General features: G+C 39.1%; 1 protein-coding gene across 5 annotated transcripts in view; it reads left to right on the top strand.

The window, feature by feature from the left end:
* Positions 1–545: 545 nt before the first annotated feature.
* The window catches only part of ABCB5 (ATP binding cassette subfamily B member 5), a 48,478-nt gene continuing 21,359 nt past the window's right edge, over positions 546–27,664 (top strand). Inside the window, exons 1-13 of one of the 5 annotated variants that reach the window (XM_085050891.1) lie at positions 546–681; positions 14,246–14,359; positions 16,506–16,600; positions 17,635–17,722; positions 17,871–17,919; positions 18,927–19,071; positions 19,517–19,583; positions 19,837–20,028; positions 21,138–21,309; positions 22,292–22,416; positions 24,753–24,927; positions 25,207–25,320; positions 26,187–26,297. In XM_085050891.1, the coding sequence (XP_084907017.1) occupies positions 16,552–16,600; positions 17,635–17,722; positions 17,871–17,919; positions 18,927–19,071; positions 19,517–19,583; positions 19,837–20,028; positions 21,138–21,309; positions 22,292–22,416; positions 24,753–24,927; positions 25,207–25,320; positions 26,187–26,297 (1,287 nt within the window). In that variant the 5' untranslated portion in view covers positions 546–681; positions 14,246–14,359; positions 16,506–16,551. Of the gene's footprint in view, positions 682–14,235; positions 14,360–15,644; positions 15,797–16,095; positions 16,121–16,505; positions 16,601–17,634; positions 17,723–17,870; positions 17,920–18,926; positions 19,072–19,516; positions 19,584–19,836; positions 20,029–21,137; positions 21,310–22,291; positions 22,417–24,752; positions 24,928–25,206; positions 25,321–26,186; positions 26,298–27,664 lie in introns of those variants that run through there. The other 4 variants (XM_085050892.1, XM_085050893.1, XM_085050890.1 and 1 more) reach the window with 4 other exon arrangements.

A 27,664-nucleotide genomic window follows, 5' to 3' on the forward strand; every position in this document is an offset into this window, starting at 1 on the left:
ACTTTACTGTGATTAACTTCACTGATCTTTTACTCAAATATGCTTCCCTTTTTTAAAAAATAAAAAATAATGGAGATAAAAGGTTTTGCTGTTTCACTAGGAAGTTGAAATCCAGTCAATAATGTAATATTGTTGCAAAATGTACTTAGTCTCAGATTACAGTCATTATCAAAGTCAAGACATCAATAATTTAGGGGTGTTAAAAAATGACTGCCCCAAGAATAAAATTGTTCCTGCTGTGAGGTGGCAATAGGTGAATCCTAAGCACAACCAGAGATGGGAAGGAAACATCTGTATTTTCCTTGGATGCTGTGGCAGGACGCCGTCCCCTTCCCCTCTCTCTCTGCTCCATGGCGGAACACAGATAACTCCAGTGGGCTCAAAAGCCCAGCAGGAGGTTATCTCTTGGCACCCGAAGGTCTGAGACCTCTAAACTTGAATTCATGTTTTGGTATGGAGAGAGGATGTGGAGAGAGAAACAAGGAAATCAATACGTGACCCAAGTCATACTTTTACAACTATAAAAGCTCATGAAAGTATCCCAGTGGCAGAAGTTTTCCTACACCCACTCTGAAGATGTGCAAGGAGTTTCTCCCCGGAGTCTGGACACAGGCTCTGTGGTTACTTTCCTGGGAATTGAGTGAAAGGATTCTGAACTATACTGCACCACCAATCAGCTGGGTAAGATACATTTGGTTCCTAAATTATACTATTCTTGCGAGCTGTTAATAAGAATAGGTACCTTTTCATGTTTGTAGTTTTAGCTACTTGCAGTTTGAAATTATTTTATTCCTGTGTAGTATGTAGTTTGTCCTGAGTCTGATGTCTGTCAGTTTCTGTGTCTAATGATAATTTAAGTCATATTAGATGTAATCAGCCATTATTAAAAGAACTTGTGAACAAGACCAAGTCTTGGGGTGCTGGCCACCCTAATAAGAGTTACTGCCTGTTGCTAGAGGCCTGAGCAAATGGCAGAAATTAATCTAAGCTCCTGTCTCCCATTCATAGCAGATGCCCAGGGATTTTCCAGGTTGTTCTGCAAGTTCTTAGAGAGCCAGGACTGGGACTCTGGCTGCCTTTACCCACTGGCAGCACTCAGAGCAGCAGCAGAGTACCTGTCCTGGTGACCTTTGGGAGGCACGTGGCAGGGACAACCACAGCTGAGCCTGGCCAGGAGTGCCCAGGAGGGCTGGTGAGGCCAGAGGTGGAGGAAAGGACGAGTCATCTGAGGTCGAGGACAGAAGGGAGAAAGAACAGCCCTGGGAATTAGAGCAGGAGGTATCCTGTTTGCCACAGTGCCTCTCTATAGGGTTGTTTATTACTATGTAGAATGCAACAGAGGGCACGACTTTTATAGTGGGAGGCAAACAGGAATGGCCTTAACACAACATTTCAAGTTCTTAATTAGATTGCCCTTCACTTTCTCATCACGTGTTTCAGCAAGAGCCCAGCCTGTGAGTGCTGGCTGAACAGGCTTGTACATGTGCATGACCCTGCATACTGATAATTCACCAACTTCTTCAGCTTTTTCTCACAGTCTTCCCACTGGTCTGTCCTTACTGTTTGTGTTGTTTCTGAGCTAAGAAACAGCTTCAGCTAATGAGATATTTTTCCTCTCTTTTAAATAAGCCATGTGGGAGAGTAAATGAAAGATAGAAGGTGATGTTTTCATAAAATGCAGTAGTAGCTCTTCTGCAGTTTACAGCCTACGCAATGCTCTACAAAATATCTGAGGTTTAAACAGAAGATATGTCCTGCTGTAGCCTTCCAGATTTGCCAAGATTTCCTGACCTGAACAAGTATGACTTGTATTAAGAGGTTATTCTGCAAAATGCAAAACTTGCCTTTAAAATGTCTGCTAACACCCCAGAAATTCTAGCTCCTCTCTTGTGAGAAACTGACGTTCCCAATTAAAAATGTGTATTTCTGAGCTGTAACCCACAGTGTTCATTGTCTCAGAAGAAAATAAAAGTTTATTGGATTTTGTTTTTCATTTGCTGGCTGATGTTTAGTACTAGGTACATATCTGACTTTTCTGTCTCTAGAACCTGGGCACTTCACCCTTTCTTTGAATTCTCAAAGAACTTCTGCAGTTCAGGAAAGGTGTATTTCATAAATAGGTAAATATTTTAAAACTTCAGTAAAATCCTCTCTCTTTTTTTAGTAAATAAGAGGAGAAAGTTATCAGCCTAAGATCACAAAAGTTAGAGGTAGAAGAGCTAAAAAAGCAAATAAATCACTACTTTCTGAACTATCTCATTGTCTAACAATCATTTTCTAAAATATTTAGAGCAGAGTTCTTATTCTTATAAGCCCAGGGGAGTGATATCATAACACAAATAAGAGATATAACATAAGGAAATTTTTGTGTGGATTTCCAGTTTAATTTCCCACATTAGCTTCCTTGAATCAAGGCTGAATCAACCACCTCAGTGTCTGATTTGCCTCTCCTGTGAACCTTCTGGTTTCTGATGAAAGAACTTTAATTCAATTTAATTCAGGATATGCACATAAAAGCAGATGCCTGGTAATAAAATAATATTTCTTAATTTCCGTGTTCACGTATCCTCTGTACCCAAAATTTAAAATACTATCTTATGGAATCTCCTCTGAACCTTTGTTTTGCAATATTTTTAAGAAAGCTTTTGGAGAGTAGTAATTTGAAGACCATAAAAATAACCTAACTACTTGTAGAGTATTATTTTTTAAAAAACATTGCCTTTTTGTATCAATATAAAAAATTAATTTGCCCACAAAATAGCTTTAAATACATTTTGAAAACTTCCCTGAAGTTCCAAAAATGCTTTCCTTCTGCATTTAGTACAAGGTGGTCTTCTGACTGAAGGAAGAGATTCTTTCTCCAAAAAGTGACAACCATCAGGAAATAACCTGAACATTATTCAATGCCATAGAAATATTGAGTTTGTCATGATGGCATCATTTTACAAACACTTCATGGATTCTCACTCCTGCCATTCACTTGTATGGAATTTTAAATTTACGTCATGCTTTATACTTTAGAAACAAAGTTAAGAAAAGCAAGATATACCAGTGTCCCTGACTCTCTACTCAACTAGTAACTATTTTCTGGCAGTTACAGTATTATTATGCTATACTGGTATTATTATGCTATATTGATGTAAATAAATTTCATTATTTTATCTCTTGCATTAAATCTACCTTAATGGGTAGGATAAGTCTTGACTGTAATACTGCAGTCTTTCTTTTTCAATGAAGTTATTTTATGGAAGATATTAGTAACAACAAATTTTATGCAAAACAGTAACTTCTCAGACTTTTTATAAAAGATGCCATCAAATCAAGAAAATTTAATATATGTTTTTTAAACTGCAGATTTAGCTAATCTCTTTTCATGTCTATGACCATTCTCAAAACTAGCCCCCAACTTTTCTGCATGTAAATAGTCAAATCACTAAATGCAAATCAACAATATTTACCAAAGTCACAAGTCTTTTTCAATGTTGTTGGTTTAAACTCATTTTCATTCTTTAAACTCATTTTCAAAACACATTGGCACGTAAAATGAAAATCATCAGAGGGACACATTCACAAGCACAGCTTTATATAACACAAGATTTAACCAAGTTAGACGTTCTTATTTTCTGAAAGAGCGAGCCTTATGTACTGAGTCTCAGACAGCAAGAGGCAGTTATCCTAAGCTCAATTTACTTTTTTGCTCTCTGTGAGAACATCAACTAAGACTACCGTGATTTGTCCAGTGTAACATTTCAAGGAGATGGTAGAGCTGAATGGATCATGGACTTGGTTTATTTAAGCAGAAAACATGCTTACTGAAAGTTTTGACCATTCTGAACCATCATCTTTACAGACTTTCCCCTGGGGTAAAATGTGCTAACATTTGCAAAAACAGCTGCCTTTACTTACATTCAAGGTGAAACACAGTGCCCACCTTCAGACATGTCATTTTAGATCCCTACTTGTAGAGATGTGTTGTAGTAAGGAAGGGAGCTTTCGTCGAGGCATAGCCCCTGAACTTGCAGGTTGCTAGCCCTGGCTCTCGCCTAGCCTTAGCTCCGTCTCCGCCCTCCGGCCAGCTCCAGTCAGTCTCGGGGGTCGGTCTGCCGTAGCAGGGAAAATCCCAGAGGGAAAGGGCAGCGGCTAGTTGCGGGGAGACTAACCACTAGGCTCTAGCCCCCAGGTGAGCAAAGGAAGAGTCCAGAGCGAGGGTGCTCAAGGCCTCTTTATTATCAAGGTTGCCGAAGCAGAGGTGTCAAGACACTCTCAGGTGATCTACCAGCACGGATGAGTACGTGTGGCAAAAAGCCCAGAACAATGGGGGAACCGAGGCTTTAAGGAAAAAGCCTACGGTTTCCAGGGGCGGGATAGCAGGGGCAGAGCCAACGGGCTCCGGTACAGAGTTGAGCGGCACACAGGGGAGCAAACCATATTGAACTGGGAAGGGGATATACATGAACCAATGAGGGGGCGGCAGCAACAGAAGTTTCTAGAAGGAGGTAGCCACAGGGGAGGAGAAAAGGCAGGGCAGCATAATTTTAAACCAATAAACTCAAGACAAACTTTCCAGGGGAGGAGTGCAGAGGCCTAGATGTCATCACTGAGCCCCAGGAGAACGCATCTTCTCCTTCAGGGAACTGGGCTGCGTTCACCACAGGGGTTTGGGGTTCATCACTGGCCCTTTCAGGGCGATGAACCTCTGCAGAGATGTCCTACTCCCAGTACTGTCAATGAAGATCTAGTCTATGGAGATATGCAGAGTGCAGGGAACTGATCAGACCACCTTAGAATAGATATCTGCATTATTGACTAGACTCTTATTGACCATAATGGGAATTTGGACATACAGTTCATAGGCAGCCATCAAAAAGTTGTCTCATAAATGTATCTGAGTCTGTCAGCTGAATCCCATTCCCAGTGTAGGCTGTAGAAGAGCCAAGTGCAGACCTGTAATTTTCCAAAGAGGATTTTAATTATCCCTCACTAGCAAGGAGAATTTGCTTATCACCAGGTGTCTAATCTTGCTGTAAAACCTCTTTATGATGTGTACATAATTGGATAATTTTACTTGGACCAAAACCAGGACTCAAAGTGCCCTGACAGATATGGACATCCCACCAGCATGACTGCATTGCCTCTCTCCTGCAGCAGTGGGACTTGCATCCCAGCACCTTGGAACCCTTTTCCTCTAAGACACTCAGAGCCACACTCATGACTCACATCCAGCAGAGTAGCAATTTAAATGTTGTGCATCTCACAGAATGCTGAGCTGTACGGGGATAAGAGCTTCTTGCTCATTTGATTACTAGTGATCATTTTTACCATCTCAGTAAATTTTAGCTTTGTTTTGTTCCACGGATGAAGTTTGATGTGCTTTTGGCAAGAGAGGGATTATTCTCTGTTGGACTCTGGTTAAGGCTATGTTATGTTATTCTGGGGTCTTTGGCTGGAAAATACACAATAATAGTTTTCTTGATTAAAAAAATACATAAATCTTCAAGTTCTCAGGAGAAATAGTTGTGTTCTGAGCTTATTCGTTTTTATCAGTTTTATAGGTAGGGCAACATTGCAGTATATTGTATTCCATAGCATTACAGTACAAATGGCTTGGAGATGTAAAAGTGAATGATAAATGTTCAGATTGTGTCTTCTTAGTGGTTATAGGATAGCATTCAAAATAAACAGCAAAAAAAAAATCCAATATTTTTACAGTGACATTGTCTGCAAGCTCCTTTTAATTGCTCTCTTAGGCATATGGTAAGAATTTACTTGCAATTCATTAAAAGCTTTTCTGAATGACATCAAAAAGGGAAGCACACAGCACATATTGACTTCAAGGATATTTAGTAATGGGTGGTGCAGCTGGGATCTTCTAATTATTTCCATGAGTATCAGTTCATCAGAACAGTACAACTGGGTTGTAGTGAATGACACAGACTGTTGCAAGGAGGAACATGAGGAAAAAGGCTTTTTTCTTGTTTACCAAAAGAAAATTGTATCCTTTAATAAATCAAAGCAAGATTTGAGGAGCAACCATACTAAAACTGAATTTCTTCCCGTTCTTTGAATTTACTTTTGGTGACATTGATCCCAAATAGTTATTTTTTAGAATGCCTATTTTACTATCATTCTGCAATACAACTAAAGATCCCTTAAAAGGAAGTATTGCTTCCCTGAATGTAATTATTTTATGAGCCAGTTAATTAAGTGATGCAGTACCTGAATTTATTGCTGCACTAAGTCATATATTAGGCAAGTGTGAAGCCTTCAAATAGTTTTTGGAAGTATAGCAGAGATAATTTGACATCCTTTTGACAAAAATAGAAAGGAATTAAAACCAGTTACCATTATTTTTCAGTGTTCCTATCCTTTCTCTTAAAATCACATGCACATAAAAGAAAATCAATATATTTCAAAAACTAGTGTCTTGTAACCTAATCTTTTTTGGCATGCTGTTGCTAATTTCAAAAGGCTAACCATTTCCCAAATCTTTAAGAGCTATTCAGGCGTGTTCTTGTGCATACCTTCTAAGCACCAAATTCTTCTTTAAAGGAAATATCTTTCATCAGACCTTTTGGTCATCCATGTTAATTTCAGTCCAACCAGAAGTTCTCCAGAGTTCTTGTAGTCTGTTTAGAAAGTCGTACAACAGAAGGAAAGTTTGGTGACAGCCCAGGCATGACTGTGCAGTGATGCATACAGAAATGAGCACTTACATAACGAGTTTAATATTGCAAACACAGTTAGAGCTAAAAGTTCAGCCCTGCATGAAAACAGTACAGAGAGTCCTGATCTAGAGTTTACATCAACACAACAAAACCCAGGATCTGTATCTCACTAGCCCCTTTAGTTTCCTGAGCACCCCTCAGTCCATGTCAGTGGCTTCCTTCACTCTTGGGATTGTAAATTGTTAATATTACACTGGACAAAACATACTCCTTAACTCTGTTCACCTGCCAGCTGGGTCAGGAACTTATGGGAAAACAGAGTAGTTTCAGATCCCATTCTGCAGAGACTGCAGGTAACTAAGGTCAGTGAATACTGTTACTTCTCAAAGCGGAAGGCAGAAGAAGGAAAGGGAGATTGTAGTGACACCCGAGAGACTACCTACTCAAAAGGGAAGGAAATCTAGAAGATGCCAGCATCTTCCTTATAAGCATTGGAGTTTGACTAAGTCAGCTTTGGGACATGGAGTTCTCACTCTGCCTCTCACCACGATTTATCTTCCTATGCGACAGACAGGTGTGATACTTTGTTCCTCCCCCAGCCCTGTCAGTCTTGTTCCCTCTGAACCAGAGCTCAGTGCCACGGGAGCCAGCATCAGAATTAGCCACCAGACACTGCAGTCTGAAATGCAGGAACCACCAGCTGGCAGAAATCCAACTGCTTTTGTTTGAAGTGCCAAAATATTTTTTGTCAGAAGAGGATAGGGCCAAGTACATGTCAATGGTCTGTCATGGAAAAAACCCAACTGTCCCAAGGCAAAACAATATGTGACCACATAACACAACTTTATGAGCAGAAGCAACATCTTCTCTAACTTGACAGATTTAAACCAGGTTTATAATTAGGATAATTTATTCTGGTGATCAGTGGTAGCTTGTGCCAAGAAGTACAAGGCAGCTGCCCCCAGAAATCTTCCCTATCTCCTCTGTTCCATGAAAATTTCTCAGTAATCCTAGGATGCCTTTTCCCATACGCCATACGCCTTGGAGGTGACTATGAGAAGTAATGCTAGGGGATACCTAGGATTTTCAACACCTAAGGCATGCCAAAATAAATGGGAACTTTCAAACAAAGAAAAAATGTGGGTTTGAAATGAGGGAAGTGGTGATACAGCTGCACAGGCAGGTGAGGCATCTCTCAGAAAAGGACACATAGTGTGGAGCTGGGTGGGGAAGCAGATGATTTAGCAAACACTGTGCTCCCAGTAGTCAGCACCAGCCCAATCCAGGTAGAGCCACCCTCTCCATCTGTCAGGAAGTGTCCATATATGTTTTTTTTTAATAGGAAGCCCTATTTAAACAATATTTATTTGTCTTAAGAGTTTTATTTTAGTCAGAATTTAATGTGTGACATGTATCTTCAAACACTTTTCTTTTACTTCTGCTTTCTAACTTTCCTTTTCCTAATTTTTGTCAGTGGAGGGTCACTCTCTGTGCACATCTTTAAAAAAAACCCAAAACAAAAACCACACAATTTTACCATGGCCTATCCTGACAAGGGAAAGTCTCCTGAGTCATAAAGTGCATGCTCAGAGAGCAGAAATGTTTATGCTGATTTCTTTAGGCAAAAATTACTACATTCACTGACCCTTAGAAGCATATAAACATTTAATCAGAACATCTTCAAGCAGTAAATACATGTTACCTGGATGAATAGCACCCATTTGATTCAGTCACGTTATCTAAATTATATATATGTAAAAAATGCTAAATTATTGGAGAGTGAGAGGGTAGAGCAAGAGGAAGAGGTCCTTGCTATCAAGGTTTGGCATTGTGTTGAGAAATACAAATATTTAAAAGAAAGTAATTGTCAGTTGGCTATTCTCTCTAAGAGTCTGAGACTAAAAAGTGAACTGAAGTTCTCTGTGCTGCTCACACCCTGTCCAGCACCAGGAAGCATGTTCAAAATGTTGTTTAGTTCAAAGACAGGGGCTTGGCTGGTGCTATTCTTGCAATAAAGACGTCTGATATTTTCTTCACATTTTTGTATGTGAACTGTTGATAATTCACTAACACCTAAATTTTTGATGTGAGATGGGACAGAGTCCTTGAATAAGACCTTTCAGAAAGGTTTTTTTCACAGCTTTGTTCATCCCAGGGTTATAGTCATGAAACACTATGAAATTGTACCAATAAAAAAATTGTACTGGGAGTTGCGTCTACCCTGCTAAAAATATATCTATGACCTGCAGAAGAGGTCCATGGTCTTCATTGTTTTAACAGCTTTTATCCATTTTGCTCAGAAATAGCCCCTCTGGATGGCCACATTTCTATGGAATATCACTTAACCTGAGTTTCCTTGGCATCTCATGGTGGTGCACTCAAAACCCTACAACACAGTGTTTATTCCCTTGAACTGTCCATCTTGCTGTGTGAGTGCTGAGCAGTGTCACAGTGATGTTATATGTAAAGAAAAAACACAGAGAAATATTTGGTAGGCCAAAGTTAATGATAAGCATTGAATGCTCCAGGATATATCATGTCAGTGCAGAAATGAAGCCACAAGGACAATGTTCCAGGACTGCAGACAACGGGAAGAACCAAAAGCATTCCACAGAAATAAGCTCTTGGGAGTAAACTCAGAAATAAACTATTCCCAAAACCGAGCCTCACTTTCATCTGAAAGTGAACCAACTGATGCACTCCAAAAAGAAGTCTGAAAATTAATATAAATGTCATGTCAGTGACCTACACTAGGGTACAGACTAGGCTGTGTAGTCACTGCCATTTGTCCACTTCCCCATCTTTCACCAGTGGAAACCCTCACTGAAACTGTAGCCAGCTGTTCCACAAACTCTGTTTATTGCTAAATTCATGTCTTTAATCACAATGCAAGTTGCACCACTTTTGTTTTATTTTATCCTTCATTATATTTATCAGCAGAGCAGAGAAAATAGAGCTGATGAAGAGCTCAGAAGACAATTTCATCTATCCCCAATCTTCAAGGCAAAATCATCTATAGAAATTCTTCCATTATAGACAAAATTGCTTGACTTTAAAAAAAAAAAATTGACAGTCTAGACACTGATGGTTTCATCAGTTATCTGGCTCTCTGGCCCAGTGCATTCTGGTTCTTTTCTTAGTTTAATTTAGTACCACAGTAGAAGTGGAAGCCACTGGATTATACTGGTTTTGCAACAGTCTTTCAGATTTTTCTAAAATCAATTGCATATTTTCAACTATACCAAGTCCTATCCCGTCTGTCTTTCCTCAAGGGTCATGTCTTATATGCCTACAGTTTCACTTTCTTCCTTAGCTCCTGCCACCCACATCTCTCTTGAAACAACCAAAATTAGACACAGCACTCCAGCCGAGGACATGAGAGTGCTACACAGAGAAAATGCTTCTCCAAATGTTTCACATGTGACTCTTCTGTGTTTTTGCAAATTTTGGGTTTTTTAACCCTAGTGTGACAGTGTTGGCTTCTGTTCAGTTTGACTTCCAGTACATCCCTGGGTGCTATTTTGCAGAAAAGGTGCCTAGAAAGTCCTTCCCAGCTTCTGCTTATTATTATTCCTACACAAGGATCTTGTCCTTCTGCATAAAATGTTCTCTTATTTGTGTTTCAAGGTCATAACAAGTTTCTATTGATTAGAACTCTTTTTAATCCCTTTTGGTCTTAGACTGCTTTTCCATCATTAAGTAACAATAATCCTATATTCAAATTTTTCTTTATTTTGTTATCATTCCTCTCTTTTTCTCTAAAGAATCATGAACTACAGAATATCACCTTCTCTTTTATGCAAATCTCCTTCCTTGATCCCATTCCATTTCTCAGGTTGAAATGTAGAAAAACCCATCCTCAGTTACTTCTCTTGACTCTTGAAAGAAAATTCTCTTCCTGGCACTTTCCAAGAATTTAAGGTGCATTTTTTTTACCTCTTGTCTGTGTCGCCCATTTAATACTCCTGATCTGATAGCCAAAAATGCATTGTTCTGTCTGCCAAAAATCATTGTCCTGTACCTCCTGATACAGGACAGAAGGCCCCAGAATTAATAACTTGCTTACATAAGGCAGTTAACGCCCTTTTCCCTTTCTTTCCTCCCTGTCTTTCTGAAATAAGGGTATAACAACATCCAGTCCCCTGACCTATCTCCATAGATCTTTACCAGCTTAAGTCACCATTTTCATAATGTATGACATTTTCTTGTTCAAGGCATACAAAGTTTTCAGAATGACTGCCTCTTTGCTTGATATGATCTTACTACTTCTCTCACTCTATTACTTGAAAAAAAAAAAAGAAAAAAAATCCCTATTTTATAAAAAAGCAATGAACCACAATGGCTTGACTTTCTTTTTTTAAGGCAAGAAGAATTACAGTAATTCTGTCACATTCTTCACACTCATTATTTAGGTGTCTCCTAAAACAGACCTGCAAACTTCATATGTGAGAATAAAATGCATTTCCTTGTGTTTTTTCTTTGAGAAAATGTGTGCTACAGACCCTGTAAAAACATTTCAGAATTAATGAATTCTTGCAAGTTGTTCTGTTTAGAAATTGCTATAAATAAATAGCTATCTTTGATGTAACTGTTTAGTTAAAAGAATAAGATGTGTTCCTGCTCCCCAGTTTCTGGGAAACCACAAATAATTGTTTTGCTTGGTTACAGCATTAGGACTTAAGGAAAACACAGCTCAGTCTTTCTCAGGAAGTTCAAGTGTTGGGACACATTTCTTTATCTGATTTTTAACTCTTACAGCATTCACCTCCACCCAGACCTTCTTCATTCACTGCCTGAAATTTCCAGGAGCTCTGCCCGTGCCAAAGCGGAACATACCTATAACATTGTTTCAGTTTGGAGAGCTACAACATTAAGTTGGCTGCTTCCCTTAATAAGCCACTCCATTATGCCCACCAAAATCCAATGTCCTAACTCCTAGTACTGTGCCATGACTATAGCTACTCCCAGTGATTATTATTAGTATTACTGTTGAGCTTCAGTACAGTACACATGTCCCTGTACTGCAGTGGATATGTGGGAGTGGATTATAACCAATATAGTGATCGGCCCTCAAATCCTACAATAGCAATTTTCCATTTTTAGTCTGATTACCAAAAAATAAAGGAGAAACCAGGACTTCCTTATCTTAAAAGGATTCTGTCAAGTCCTTTTTGGCTGAATCACAGGTAGAACACATCAGCAAAAGTCACAAAGCAACAAAAACCAACATGCAATACAGTCTTTTACAGCTCCACCCTGTGAATTCCAGCCCAGCATGAAACACGAAGGTGATCAGCTATAATTAAGGTAGTGGGTCAAATACCAGCCCTGACTTCCCACATGGGGTTTTTGGATGCACATGAGGTGTCTTGCTGGTGTTCTTCCGGTCTGTTGGAGAAACCAAAAAGTGGTAAAATACAGTAAAATATGTATTTTACCTTTCTTTGTATTTGACTGTTATTTTGAGGAAATGTTCCAGTAAAGCTGGGTGTCTCCTGTTTTTTCACACCATGCGTTACATTCTTTTCAGGGTTAATGGTTTTCTTGGGAAAAAAGTTCTCATTTTCAGCTTGTGTTACAGGGTGTTTCTGGTAGGGTGTTTCATTTGCTTGTCTTTAATAATGTGCTTATGGATAAGTTTTAAAGTAGATCTTTTCTCTAGTCAGTTATGGCTGGTGTTAATTAATGATACATAACTGTGTTTAACATTGCTCTTCCTGTCAGTGACAACATTTGGACAGAAGAACCAAACACATGGAGGCATGGGTGTATATTGGCTGTTTGGAATAGAATAGCTTTCAGATGCATCTGGTATTTTCCGAAGGTAGAAAATATTTTTGGATAAAGAAAGAAATAGTATTTCTTCCCAAAACTGCATTGTGATATTTTTATCATAATGTGTTCACCCCAAAATTACGTGGGCATAATTGTAAATTACACATTTTTGTGTTGCTCCTCTCCCTTCTATTGATCAAAGCTGCCTTGGTTTTACTCATGTATTTTAGTCCCGAATTTTTTCTTCTGCAAAAGTATCAGAATATGCTGGTTTATTTTTTACTTACGCACAGCGTGGTTAGCTGTAATTAGGCTACTAGCCCATATTTCTCAGTAGGTCTGATGGGGAATATTTTTCCAAGGGACCATTTCTTATTCCTTCTTTTGTTCATATTCTATTTCATTTCTTTTTTATAGCTTGGGTGGAGATTTTTCCCCTTTGAATATGCTCATTAACTTGCATAAAGTATAGCATCCCTTCCAAAGGAAGAAATGGGGAGAGCAGGGAGAGAGAAGGAAACAAATTCCTGCTCAACACCCTGTGATTTTTTTTTTTCTGCATGATCAGTTCTTTGCCCTGCTCTTCTCCCACACCCTTTTTGGACTGATTTTTCTATGCAGGGGAACTCTGAGTGTTTAGAGCAATGGATCTGAATTGTGATGGACACTTCACTGCTACTGTGTGTGAATAACTGATAATGAAGCTCTGAAAAGTAAAAGTGTCTGTGTTTTGGAGGTAGGAAACTCCCTAGCTGCCAGTGATGCTGAGTATGATGTGTGAGTGTTTCACAGCTCTGAAATCTAGTCCAAGTGATTTTTTTTGAGTTCTTGCTACCTCCATTCTTGTACTTATCTATCTATGTGCTCTCAGTCCCACACCAGGAATTTGCTTTCCAGTTGGGATGTCCCTCTGCCTACAATTTTATATGCAAAGATAGTTTCTTCTGAAAATAACAGTTTATGACCAGTTTAAATAAAGAACTGAGACATGCTAAGGAGATGTTCTCACTCTTGTTGAGACGAGTGAGAAGAAAACCTGTTACCTTTGGTGAAGGAAATACGACATAAAATTGTGAAGCCTGAGGCTTGGATAGTGAAGTAATTTCAGCTTGTTGTTCTGTCTCTTCCAAAAATCTACAAATTCATATCCTTCATGCCAGCAGAAGCCAAAACCTTTCTCAATTTTTTTTAAACAGGGAGCACAGATGTGTATGTCCATAATGCAGGCTTAACATTGAGTCGTAGAATCACAGAGCCATTTAGGTCAGAAAAGACCTCTAAGATTGTTGTGTCCAACTATCAACCCAGCACTGTCAAGTCCACCAATAAACTATGTCCCTAAGTGCCACAGCTACACACCTTTTAAATGCCTTCAGGGATGGTGACAGAACAACTCCCCTGGGCAGCCTATTCCAATGCTTGACAACATCTTTGGTGAAGAAATTTTTCATAATATCCATACTAAACCTCCTCTAGCACAATTTAAGGCCATTTTCTCATCCTGTCACTTGTAATTTGGGAGAAGATGTGGATCCCCACCTTACTACAACCTTCTTTAGAGCAGTTATAGAGAACGATAAGGCTTCCCCGAGCTTTCTTTTCTCCAGCCTAATATAAATTACATATGTACGCATAAAAGAAATATAAAATATAAGTAATAGAACCCCTAGGTAATGCTAATGAGATAAGGAAGCACTAAAAAAGTCATTGGTCTGATGTGCAGGAGTTTGACTCTACCTGAACATACAGGGTTAGGTAGGAGACAATAATAACTAATAATTCCTTTTCTTCTGAGGTTCTTTCAGAGCATCATGACCAATGTGTGTAACATAAACATAATCTGAATTCTGTGTGGAAGGTGGAAAAGGGAAGCTTTAATTAGGCCAAGTCTTGAATTCATTACTTGAGAAAAATTTCAGGTGAGTAACTAGTTTAAATATCTGGGGCTCTTCTTCGGGGTACTGGCATTGGAGTGAGTGGAAAAACAATGGGGAGTTTATATACCATAAACATTAGAGGCATTACTGAAAGCAAATTTTATAGATTATAATATGTACCAGTGGGGAAGCTGAAGAACTGTTATTTTTAAGCTTGTGCAGAAAACCTGATTTGTTTACATGATTTCTTCAGACAGGGGAGACAAAAACCACATCAACAAAACCAACCACACTCTGAACTAACCCAAAACAAGAAACAGTTTTGAAATTTCTGAAAAAAACAAAATCCCACACAAATTGTGAGGAAGAGGTGGGAACCAAAAGAGCAAAACATGTTGCTTAGTTTCTCTAAAAACAATTATGAATTTAGCTGGCTTCAATCATCATGCCATTTAGAAGTAGAATACAAAAACCTTTATTTAATAACATTTCTCAGTTGAAATTCACCACCATACTGTTACTCTTGGCTGAAACTCTCCAAGTGCAGTGATGCAGTTTCCCAAGAAATTGACAGGACCTTGCAGATAGTTTTCCCAGGCCTGAATATTTCCCTGGACAAGTGACCCTTTTTCAAATACCCCCTCATCGCTACTTAGCAGCTGAGTTTTCTAGATCTAAATTCTTCTAGTTTTAGTATTGGTAAGACTCAGTATTCTGTTCTGGGCTTCTCAGCACAAGAGAGACATGGAGCTTCTGGAGCAGGTCCAGCATAAGGCTGTGAGGATGATGAGGGTGCTGGAACACCTCACTCATGAGCAAAGGATGAGGAATCTGGTCCTGTTTAGCCTGAGAGGGTTCTTATCAATGCATATGAGTTACATGGTGCCAAGAGGACAGAGCACCTCTTCTCAGAGGTGCCAGGCAATATGGCAAGGGGCAACAGGCAGAAGCTGAAACATGGGAAGTTCCAACACGTGGAAGAATTCCTGTTGTGTGGGTGACTGAGCGTCCTAACAGGTTTTGCAGAGAGGTTGTGGAGTCCTCTATCGCTGGAAATATTCAAAATCAGTCTGGACTAATCAATCCAAAGTGCTCTGGGGGACTGTGCTTGCGCCGGGAGGTCGGGCCGGATGACATCCAGTGGTCCTTTCTAACATGAACCATTCTGTGAGACTCGGAATGGAAGCGATGCTCCGGCAAGCGGCCGATGCGCTCTCCCTGTGAGCTGTGCAGGGTCGGAAAGGGCAGGAGCCGCCGGCCAGCATCGCTCTGCCCCTTTTCCCGGGAGGCTATGCCCGGCTGCGGCAGCGACCTTCACCTGCAACCCGAGCCGAGGGCGGGCGCAGGGCGGGCGGTGCCGGCGCTATAAAGCCCAGGGCGGGCGATGGTGACCCGCCCCGCTGGGACCGGCCGGGGACACCGCGCTGCTGCGGGGACCGCAGCCACCCACCTGTGCGGGCAGCAGCGCGGGGGGGGAAGGTGAGCCACAAATACCCCAGGGGAAAAGCACTGTCACAAACCCAGCTAAGAGGGTGGTCGTTCTTTTCATTATTTTTTTCCTTTTTTTTTTTTTTTTTTAATTTTTTTTTTTTTTTTTTACTCTGAGGTTAATTAGGCATTTTCTTGTCATTGCTATTTCAGGCTTCGTCAGATTCATGTGTGGCTTTCTGCTTGGGATTCTGTTGTTTTGCTGTTGTTGTTTGGTTTGTTTAGCCAGTATATTTGATAGATCAAGAAGAAAAGCCTTGGGAGACCAGTCATTTATTGCCTCTAAATTCATCCTAGTACCACATGGCATAACGAGTGTGTGTCTTTATCATTGTAATCATTACCACGTTATGACTGTTCAATTGCTTCTAATGAAGTATAACGTAATGAGGGAGTTCCTCTATTCTGTAATAGATAATCCACAATAATTTTTAAATTAACGATTTTAAGATTTAGCATAAAAGGCTAAATCTAAAAAGGCTACTAACTCCAGTTATAATAGTGTGCACTGTTCTTAATATCTCATTAATAGTAGTTATTTTGTTATGCTGTTCCCTATTTTATTTTCTTTTTAGTATTTATATTCAAGTAGAAAAATGTTGAGACAAAAATGTAGTGAATCGTGGAAAAATCCACAAATGTGAAGTCCTTAAATATTTACTAATTCAAGGTGTTTCATTGGGGGGGCTGTTTCTTGCAGGTTCTAATTAATGTGACTCTCTCATAAGCATAAAACAAAAAGAACAATGAAGAACTATTCTGCAAACTCCACAGAACAGGACCTGTCTGATGCTGGTAAGAAGGAACACCACATGTGTGTTTGAGGATTACGTTCCACAGATTTGAATGTAAAAAACATTATAAAGCTCTCCTGATTGCCATAGTGGTTTTGTGGGAGATAACATGATGAGTTTCCTATGAATGAGTGAATTAAAGCCACACCTATAAAACATTTTCTGCATGAATCATTCCATCAAGTTCAACAAAATCCATTTACATTGGTAAAACTATTCAGGAGGGTACTAGTCTGGGCGTGAAAACCCTCCTGAGGTAAGTTCAGTAAGCTGGAAGCATGTTATTGTTTTCAAACGGTTGTCTAAAACAGTCATTATAGGCTGACTAACGTTAAAACAGTATGTAGAAAATTGAGTCAGCAGCTAAAGTTAAGATAAATGTAAACTGGGAGTGGCTGGTGTGGGGAGCACCTTTTCTCCTCTATTTTACAGCTGGCTCCCTACTGTGGTTACTTGTCCATTTCTTGATATATTTGTTGCATCATGTTTTATGCATTTAGAATTATGATCATCCTGAGTAGAATTCCTCTTTCATAGACCTTTCTGAAGGCCCTGGCAGAAAAGGGCATGTAGCACATGTAGCAACTACTGTGATAGAATAATGAAGATGGTTATTAGAGACAAGAACATGATTTTTCAGTTAACTTCCATCTATTTTGTGTTACCTAAAGTAATTATAACCTTCACTACAAGCAATTCCACTCACTTCATTAGGGCTTCTCCTAATTTGCATTCAGTTGTGTAGGTGTTTGAAGACTTAATTAACTCTTTCTTTTAGTCTTTGATAAACTTTCTATATAAGTATATTTTAATTATAAAAATGAAGCTTGTTTTCATCTCACAAACAGACATGGAAGCTTTTTCCCAGAACAAAAATGAACTGGAGAGAGAGCCTGAGGAATTTTTCTTGGAATTTCCTTCCAAGAACACAAGGAAAAACTAGTCTTAAATGCAAAAGAATCAGCAGTGAAAGATGCAAGAAAGTGGTACAATAGATGGATAATTATGCTAAAAGGTTTTCATTTTATTTCACAGACTCTGGAAGCAAGGGGTGTGACAATCCTTCCTTCCAACATGAAGAACATCTAGAACAAAATGACAAGGCAAAGGCCAAGAAAAAAAAGTAGGTATTTTTTTTAACTTAAATTAGAGACTGATGGTGTAACTGGGTGTATGGGGAAGTGAGAGGGGCAGGGAAGGAGGAGGAGAGCTTAATACAACTTTGTTAAAAATAACCTTCATCTTAATTCATCTTTTGTATTTTCCTGTAGGAAGGAAGATGAGAAGTCAGAGAAAAAAATGGTTGGCATTCTTGAATTGGTTAGTGTCCTGTTTGATGGTCTGTTTTATGCCTTCTTTTCTTTGTGCCATTGTGAGTTGCTTATGAATTGCAATTAATAGGCAATCAAAAACCTAAGAAGCAGCCTGAGACCTACTGATTCTAGATCTCTTGAATTTTGCCCTGTTATGTCACATTCCCTCCCATTGGTAGATTGTGAGTAGCGAGAGGAGTTCAACCTCAGTGCTGTTGGAATTTGAGGCTGTTTTAGGACATATATATTACACAGGCCCTTGCCTTGGCCCTGTTCATAAAGGGCTTCTCCTGTGTTTGATATGGAAGGGATCTGCTCTCTGAGAGCCAGTGATATGGTTTTGTGTCAGTTTTCCACAGGACAGCTACTCCCAAACTCAAATAACACCTACAGGTGGATTTTCTTACTCTGAAACAAGGGAAGTTTTATTCTTCTCTGGTTTATTGCATGTCCATTTACACTTTATGAGAGGGCTAAAACAGTCAGGAATAAAATGTTCTGATTTCTGATTAACCACATCCTGGGATATCCATAGCAGTTTAAATTCACATCCTTCTGTAAACCAAAGCTTCAGGAGCAGACAAGTTTTAAGATACAATTGGTCTCTGCCAAAAATGTATTCTTCTGGTAGATATAAGCCAGGTGCTGGTGGATAACACACTCCTGTTTGCATTGTAGAGGCGTTATCTTGGTAAATATGTAACTTAATGGAATCCAAAATACAATATATTGTACAAAGGTCATCATCACTTACAAACATGTAGCTGTTTTCCAAATTGAGAATCTGTGTCCTGCCAGTATTCTCTTATCAGCCTGAGTACAGATTTAAAGATGTGTTGTCCTATTATAAAATTCTTATGTCCTGAGTTTACCTTTCAGTTGGAGTGTTATTTAGAATACACAGATGGAAATGAAGCATGTTCTGCAAGTCTGCTGTACTGTAGCAAATACATGAACTATCAGGTGTAATGTTACTTTTTTCTCCTTTTTTTTTTTTTCTTAATGCTTACACAGTTTCGCTATGCTGACGGGGTGGATGTCCTGTTGATGGTAGTAGGTCTGGTGTCAGCTGCTGCAAATGGTACTGGAATGCCTCTTATGATCATTATCTTTGGAGAGATGACAAACAGCTTTGTGCAAAGTGGCGTGGAATCCAATGGTAAAAAGTTAAAATTAGATTCCTCTAGATACTGGTTGTACTTTTCTGCTGAGGCTAAGATTTTTTGTCCCCCCAGACAATGGTACACAGGTGCATATCCCAGAGAGTATATGATAAGCAACACTCATCCTGTTGGAAATAACCTGGTCATTTTAACCAGTCTTTAATGACTAGTCCAGGGCAAAACCAAAGCATTGGACGGGCAATTTATGAATTAACTTTGACTTTGTTGAGATAGTAAGGAGCGCAACCAACCTCCATTATCAGGCACTAATTCCTTAAAAATAAATATGTATTTGCCAAATCATTTTGTATTTAAGTTTGTATTGCAAGACACCACTTCCTAAATACAAAACATGCCCAAACTGATGATCCCATGTTGGCATGAATCAACTTCTCTATGTAACTTTCACAAATATTCCTACTTGTTATTTCCCCTTCGCAGATTCTTCAGTAAGCAATTCCAGCTGCCCACCAGTTCCAGGTGTGGATATAGAAGGTGAAATGACAAAGTAAGAGTCTGTTGTTATTCTGTTAATAAAATATTAGAAGGTTTCCTTTAATTGTGTTATCTGTTTTAGTAGAAGCCAAATGTTTGTCTTCTCAAAAAGGCTTCCAATAATGCCTCACAGGCTTCAGTATTTACTGTGGTGTGATTTGCTATTTACCTGGGTGTGATTAACGAAGACTAGTTGCTGCTCTGTGGGTCTAACTTCTCTCACAAGATACAGTTGGATCACTTGGGCTTCTGTTCCCTTATCCCAGGTTTGCTTACTACTACGTGGGAATTGGCTTTGCTGTGTTGATCCTGAGCACCATCCAAGTGTGGACATTTTTGGTTACTGCTACAAGGCAAACAGCAAGGATCCGGCAGAAGTTCTTTTTTGCAGTGCTCCATCAGGAGATGGCTTGGTTTGATACTACCCAGATAGGAGCACTGAACACCAGACTGACAGAGTGAGGGCTCTGCTTTTTTTTCCACACACATATGCACACCCCCAAGTATGGCATATAAAAGAAAACTGCCATTAATCTCAGCAGAATAGCCTATAGAGAGTTTAGAAAAAAAATTCCTAACCTAAAGCCTAAAATGTGAAATATTACAGCTCCAAGTGAGAAATTCATTATCCTTTTTAGCTTTATTGTGCAGTTTTTGGGATATGTGCATCAGAAGGGTTTTTTCCATGAAATGCCTGACATTGGCTTTCTAAAGTCCATGAAGTACATGTCAGCCACTGCTAAACAAATGGCTCTGCTGTTTCCACCTAGTTTATAAACACTGAAAGCTGACACTTAATTGAATGGAAATGAGCTTGTACTTGCATCTAGTCATATCTCAGGCAGTATTCTATCTAGTCAGTTAAAGCCTTTGAAGTTTATGAAAAAACTTAAATAGATTGAGGGATGAAGACTGTAATGTCCCCATGCTATGGGATTATACGTGTGAACACTCTTTTTTTAATATATTTTCTGGGTTTTATAGTAGCTTTGGATACGCTCAATCCTGAAAAGTGCACAAGAAGCTTAAATGAAAACACTCACAACTCTAATATCTGTATGTTCTGGGGAGAGAAAATAGGGGAGAAAATTTGTGTGAAAAAATTGAATTTATTCCAATAATGGTATGATGGAATGGAGGTAGCTCTTCCTCTGAGTCAGTAGCCAAAATTAAGAATATAAAATGCATCAGAGAGTTGAGCAGAAAAACTCATTTAGAGATGGACACATTGGGTAAAGAGGCTGCTTGATTGTTTACTTATATTGCTCTATTTGGATGCCAGAGAAGGAAACTAGATCATGTGTGGCCTAGTGACATGACATAGAAACAGCAGAGAATGTTGCAAATACAGAAAATGAATCCTTAAAAACAGGAGGTTTCTAATGTGTTTTTGCCACAGAAGAGCCTAATGGTACAGTTCAGTAGCTGTGGTTAGAAATTTCCCTGTGCCAGTTAGAAAATGGCAAAGCTTCTGACATGAGGCCACACAGCATGAAAAGAAGGGGGAGGGAGTCACAATGAGAGGCTTTCTAAACTAACAAATCTTTTTTTTTTTTATCATTTAAAGTGACATCAACACCATCCGCGAAGGCATCGGAGACAAGATCAGTATATTTCTGCAGTTTTTTTCCACGTTTGTGTCAGGGGTTATTATAGGATTCATCTATGGGTGGAAGCTGACACTGGTGGTTATGTCAGTCAGCCCACTTCTTGCTGGATCAGCAGCTGTTTGGTCAACTGTAAGTGTGTGGGGATTCATAAACAAAGAAACCCGAAAAACCTTACAAACAGGAAAGGGAGGGAGAATGGGAGAAACCTGGTGTGGTTTCTAAGTTGGGAGGTTGGCCCCATGTTTACTTGGATTTCTGCTCCTCCTGTAGCCTTTCTCTGGGTTCCCAAGCACACACTTGTGAGCCACGTTCCTTCTGTCTGCATATCCTGTCCTCATGCCAGGAGGGTAGTCTGTATCAGAGTATCTTTCTGGCACAGCAATTCCCTCATGGCAAGCATTGGGGAAGTCCATGCTCTTCCCTCCTAGCACAAATACCTTTCAACCTCTTTCTATCTGCACATGCGTGTACCACATCTCTTACAAATAATTTACCAAGTTTCACACTGTGTGCAGAGTACAGCTATACAGATACACAGAGCTGCTGAAAACTGAAGTGCTATAAATCAGTGAAATGGCTGGAGAGGTTTCCCTTTCAGATTGGAAAACCTTTTCCCCTTATGCACTGTTTAGCCACAGTAATGTGTTTGGTTCATACTCCTGAGTGGCTATTTATATGATTCTGTGGGGTTTTTCCTACCTGAAGCAGTACAAATAAGCCAAGAAAAAGGATGTCAGAGGTTGTAATGTGATTGACTTTCTTCCTTCAATATCTGCTGGTGCTCTAGTGCCTGAACACCTCAGACATCCTCCTGAGCAGCTATGGCACACCTCCCTCCACTCTTCATAACATAGTTAGTAGGCTGTCCTCTCCTTGGGAGGAAAATGGATCAGTCAGGAAGCTCACCTAATGTTTGTGTAGCCTTTGACTGTAATGAGGAGACAATGATAAATTTAATTCAAATAGAGGGAAATTCAGGGCATGGGAAGGAGTTGACCCACAGTTTGTTAGAGTCTGATCTTGTGCACCTTGTATGATGGTTCTTATTCACCAAGACAGTATGCATATTCTTTCAGTAGGCCATAATAACAGCTGCTTTTCAACTTTTCAGCTCCTGGCATCCCTTACTGCTAAAGAGCTGTCTGCTTATGCCAAAGCAGGAGCTGTGGCAGAAGAAATTTTGACAGCAATCAGGACTGTTGTGGCTTTCAATGGACAGCAGAAGGCATTAGAGAAGTAGGTTTTTAAATTAACAATTATATTTAAAATATGGAAAGGGAATTTAGTTGTGCATTTGGTTTGTGGGGATTTTTTTTTTTTTTGAGGGGCAGAGGGATGAGATTCACTTTATGTCATTTTATCTTTCTATAAGTGGACAAATCATCTGAAAACAAAGATGTGCAAATAGACCTAGTCAGTGAATACAGGCTACTTTGTGTTGTCACAGCAGCAGAGATAAAATATCTCCTTTAATTGAGATCTGGAGCTGAATGTGAAATTGGTAGGAAGGTTATCTTCTCCTATGAGTCAGATGCAACAAAGCATGCAATCAGTTGCCTTTAACTTCTAGAGCATTTGTGCTGCTATTCTGATCTTTGGTTACTGAGCTTATTTACAAACTACACTGGATAACAGCCTTGGGTAATATCACATTATTGGCTTTTACAATGATTTGCAACTTTAATTATTTGCAAATAATGAGTGTAGTTGCCCAGTGCTGATCCTAATTGTACATACAAGGTGAAATGATTGTGGCTGACCACAGACTTACTGACATGCATGTCAGATAACTCAACGAGCAAAAGCAGTAACTTTTTGTGTACAAATACGAGGCATCACTGATTCCGTGCAGTTATGAAAAGCAAACCAGGTGACCTGATCCATATGTTCTAGAAACTATGTTCTAGAAACTCTTCTATCTTTTTCAACTCATGTTTGCTTTGGTCTAGTGCAAAATTTTTAAGGTGGTGTCAGTCCCAGTTGAAGGTCCCACAGCCTGTTCCTGCATTTGCTTCCAGGGACTGAGCTCTGACAATCTCATAGCCCTTTCCTTTGCTTACTGGGATTTGCTCTTAAGATGCAGCAGTATTAAGACCATTTCTGCTTTCACAAAAAAGGCAAAAAAAGCTCTAAGATTGTCTAGATCAATTGTTCCCCCTCCTCCCCATCTTCTGCAATTACCAGTGTCTGAAAATTAAATGACAGGAGCTATCTCAAACTACTTTGTCTAAAGACAAAATAACTGATACCTGAGTCAAGTAAGGCCTTTCCTTTCTGTGATTGCCCAGTCAGCCTCTACCTCCATTTAATGTAAAAAACCCCAAACAAACATAGAGGGTCTCCTAGGAACTTCTACTTTGGACAAACTCTTACCAGGGAGTGCATTTTTCAGACAGTAGATTGTGATTCCTACACAGCTCTTGAATGCTGGCCTCAGAGTTAAGAAAAGCATCCTTTCCCTGCACAGTGCCACCACTGACTGCAAAAGTTTACTCTTGCAAGGAATCTTCAGTCCCCTTTAGCTTCTGGCAGTGGCTTGGCTTTTTGTCTGTATTTGGATGATCACATGTATTTATCATACTGCTTAAATCCACTACCCCTTTCCCTGGAAAACCTATGATGCTGCTGACTCAAAGATAGGGTTTGGTTTTAAGAGTGCAATCAAGTCAAAATATTTCAATATATTTGAGTAACAAATACTGCATTGGTGGCATCTTAGAAATTTGCATGAACAAAATTAATGCAGTTTTTAAGATTGCTTCTCAGCTTAATTAATTGCATGTCTTTCTAGCAGGGGATTTTATTTTATAGAAAATACATATTGGGAAAAGAGTGCAAGCTGCTGACCATGATGCTTGCAAGTAAAAGGTTACATTATTCCTAGGCTACACTTTGCATAACAATCTTGAATAAATGAAAGCTAGTTGCTGAAAACTATAGGTGAATGAATGAATTTGAACCATCCTTAGAAGAAATAATTCTCACTTTGAATTTGTTAGTCTTTATACTGATCTTCTGTGTCCACTGGTTTCCTATATCTTAATCAGTAAATTGACCTAAGGGAAAGATACTTGACGTCCCAAAATGGCCAGTAAGAGAACAACTTTGCAGTCAGAGGGAGCTCTCATTTTTCTCCTTCCCTAGTGTCTGGGATCATTGGGTGGTTTTATTTTTATTTTGGTTTTTTTTAAATGTGGAAAATTAACCTTTACCTCTGTGGTACATAATGTTGATAAAACCTTTTCAAGGTTTACTTTTAGGATTTATGGAAGCAATGGGTTCAAGAGTGCTATTGTGTCTTCCATTATGATAACAAAGTCGTGATGCTTTTAATTGTTTTCTGAATGTCTTCCATAACAGTATGCCAATATTGTCGGCATATGTCAGAACAGATTTATTCAAATTAATTGCATCCCTAATAGTGCTCTGTAAAAAAAAAATCTGTATTGTCTCTCTGATTTTAATTGTTTTTCTTACATAAATCCTGTTAATTAAGAAAAGGGCACTGGGAAATATCAGCCAGAATGGCATGTGGTACCTGTCAAATTAATGGTTTCCTTACCCACTTTCAGATATGATGCTAACTTAGAGATGGCTAAACGTGTTGGAGTGAAAAAATCCATTACCACTAACACATGCCTAGGTCTTTCACAATTTTTTATCTTTGGATCCTATGCCCTTGCATTTTGGTATGGGACCAAGCTCACTGCTGAGGATCCACATTATGACATCGGCCGTGTGTTAATTGTAAGTACAGCTCTGAAAAATGTTCTGTGTCTTTAGGGAAAGTGGTGTGTCTGTTTTCTGCCACGTGCTTGCTGAATTAGCTGTTAGACTCACTTAGTGTAAAACAAGCAAAAGGCATTCATCTTGCCTAGATTTTGATATAGCAAGTTTGATTGTCTTGGACTCTATTCATAAGGTGGAATGAGTAACTTAGAGCTGGTGGTTAAGTCTTTCTAATGCACATGTGGGCAGTGGTGGCTGTGTAATCATCAATTGCAATGCTCCTCTCCATCTCCCGAGGTATTCTTCTCCGTGCTTGTCGGAGCTTTCTCCCTGGGCCAGGCAGCTCCCAACCTGGAGAGTGTGGCTAATGCACGTGGGGCTGCTTATGAAGTATATAAGATTATCAATAAGGTAAACATCTAAGTACATAAGTTGGTTGAAAGACTTCTATTCTAACTTCCACTCCCTCTCATTTTTTTCCCTTGAGAAAGGTAACAAAAGTGCTCTAAAGCCCCCAAATCATCAACTCTATAGATGTCTATCGCAGAAACCCATAATATTTTCATTCATCAAAAAAAACCCAGCCTCTTTGTTACAGTGAAAATTGGCAAATCTGGCATGTGTATCTGAGATACATAGTTGAGGTTTTTCTCTAATATTAGACTTTCAGTTTCAGAGGGAAAGTAGTATGGCATTATACTAATTTTTAAAAATGTGTGTATGCACAAATTCAGCTGAGATGGGGTTTATGGGAGAGTGGGAGTTGGTGAACAGGGGATTAATATCACTATTGAAAGTTATAATAATGATCTGTAATGCTGATGTTGCTATAAAAAAAGGTTTTCCACATAATTATCTTGGTCTTGCTGTGCTATGCAGCAATCGCATATCTGTGTATATAAAATGTTTTTAAAGTAGAACTAAAATGTTCATGGAGAAATGGCTATATCATTCTTCTTTATATGAGCATAAAATCTTCCTATACAGATTATTGAGGGCCATGTTTTGGCTGCAAGAGAGTGCAGTTATGTTCTGCAATTACAGATTTTGTGCTATGGATTTTGTTGCATTTGAAACTGTACTATATTTGTCAAAGCAGAATCCACAGTTTGATGTTCCCCCTGTATTCAGCATTCTGCAAATAAAATGCAGCAGCTCTGCAACAATGCACTGCAGTATAATCCAGCAGCTGAGAAAGTAAAGAACAATGTATGCAGCAGAAATAACAGTTCCAAAAGTGAAATAACCACCATTTTATTTTACAAACCTCTTTCCAGAAACGGCTCATAGACAGCAGTTCTAAGGAAGGCTACAAACCAGACAAACTTGTAGGAGAAATTGAATTCAGAAACATCCATTTCAGTTACCCTTCCAGACCTAATATTAAAGTAAGTGTTCTGTTTAGATTACTGTACTGAAATTTCTCAGCCTGTGTCCATATGGTTTGTCTAATCTTGTTGCTCTTGAATGGAAAATGCATTCTTGTTTTGGGGGACAGGGCATAATTTTTCCCCAATAGTGCACAAAGACAAACCTCTAGATCTACTGTCACAGTCTCTCATTCTCTTCTGCAGGACAAATCTAATGTGTTGCTCCTAGTCTGAACTTCTATGAACAAGAGCTTTGACAAATCAAATAAGATTTTTCAAAATCAGTTATTAAGCCTTCCAAAGTTTAAGCAGATAAAACAGAAAGCTACTTTTTTCCGGTTTCTTGGCTCTTCAGAGTTATGATATCCCATATGAAAAGTTATCTGAGATAGACTTTACAACAATACACTATCAATGTATTGAAACATATCATCCTAAATATATATTTGGAAGCATATACATCCTAAATATACATTGTTTTGGCCATATGTTAAAATTGCTGTTTAATAAAATGTTGTCCCTGTGCTTTGTTAGTTCAGTTTCCTTAAGTGACCTCTGTACATCATGTCATGGTGATTACTTTTGTGGTGATACAGTCGGTTTGATCTCTCTGCCTTATTCAAGAGTTTATAATCTTTTGAACACCTTGATAAAGATGAAAGGAAAAGGAATTTGCTGCTGTTTCTTTCTTAATTAAGAAAAAGGTAGAAATAAAGATTTCAAATGTAGACAATTAAAAGTTGGACATGCTGATTTAGTGGTGAGAATGAGAAGGTTTATATCTGTGGCTATTTCTTCAAGTGGCTCTTTCGATCTTAGTCATCTGAGATCTGTCCCATTGTGCATCAAATCTGTTTCCAGGACACTGGGGCAGCAGCAGGACAGGCCCAGAGTTGGGCTTTTTCCTTAACTGAATTTTGTGCAATGCATCTTCTATCCCTCTCAGCTCAGAAATCTGAAGGGACAGCAGGGTCTTCATCCTTCTTCCTAAAAATCCTATTCAGGATGATGAGCTATGTTGTGGGTCAGCACACCAAATGGGAGGGAAAATAAGAAATGTTTGTAATGCTTCCCAAATCTGAGTCAGCAGTTCTCCCTACTTACAGCACCAATGTTATTTAATAGAGCCAAGGGGAATCAGCAAAGCTGTGCAGAAGTTATCCACAGTCTCTCAAGCAATTGATGCAACACAGTATAATCTTTCCTGTCCAGGTTAAACCAAATCAAAGAAATCTAAGGAGTATAGTTATTGTTAGTTTTAATACCATTCCTGATGAAAGAGTTAGAAATAGCCTAGTATCTGGTAGTGATTATTTGCATCTGGAGATATGGTCTCTAGAATATGGTTCATTCTTGATAATGCAGGCACCAGGATATCAGCTTCC

This window comes from Lichenostomus cassidix, chromosome 2, assembly GCF_008360975.1.
Source record: "Lichenostomus cassidix isolate B80296 chromosome 2, HeHo_3.0, whole genome shotgun sequence".
NCBI lineage: Eukaryota > Metazoa > Chordata > Aves > Passeriformes > Meliphagidae > Lichenostomus > Lichenostomus cassidix.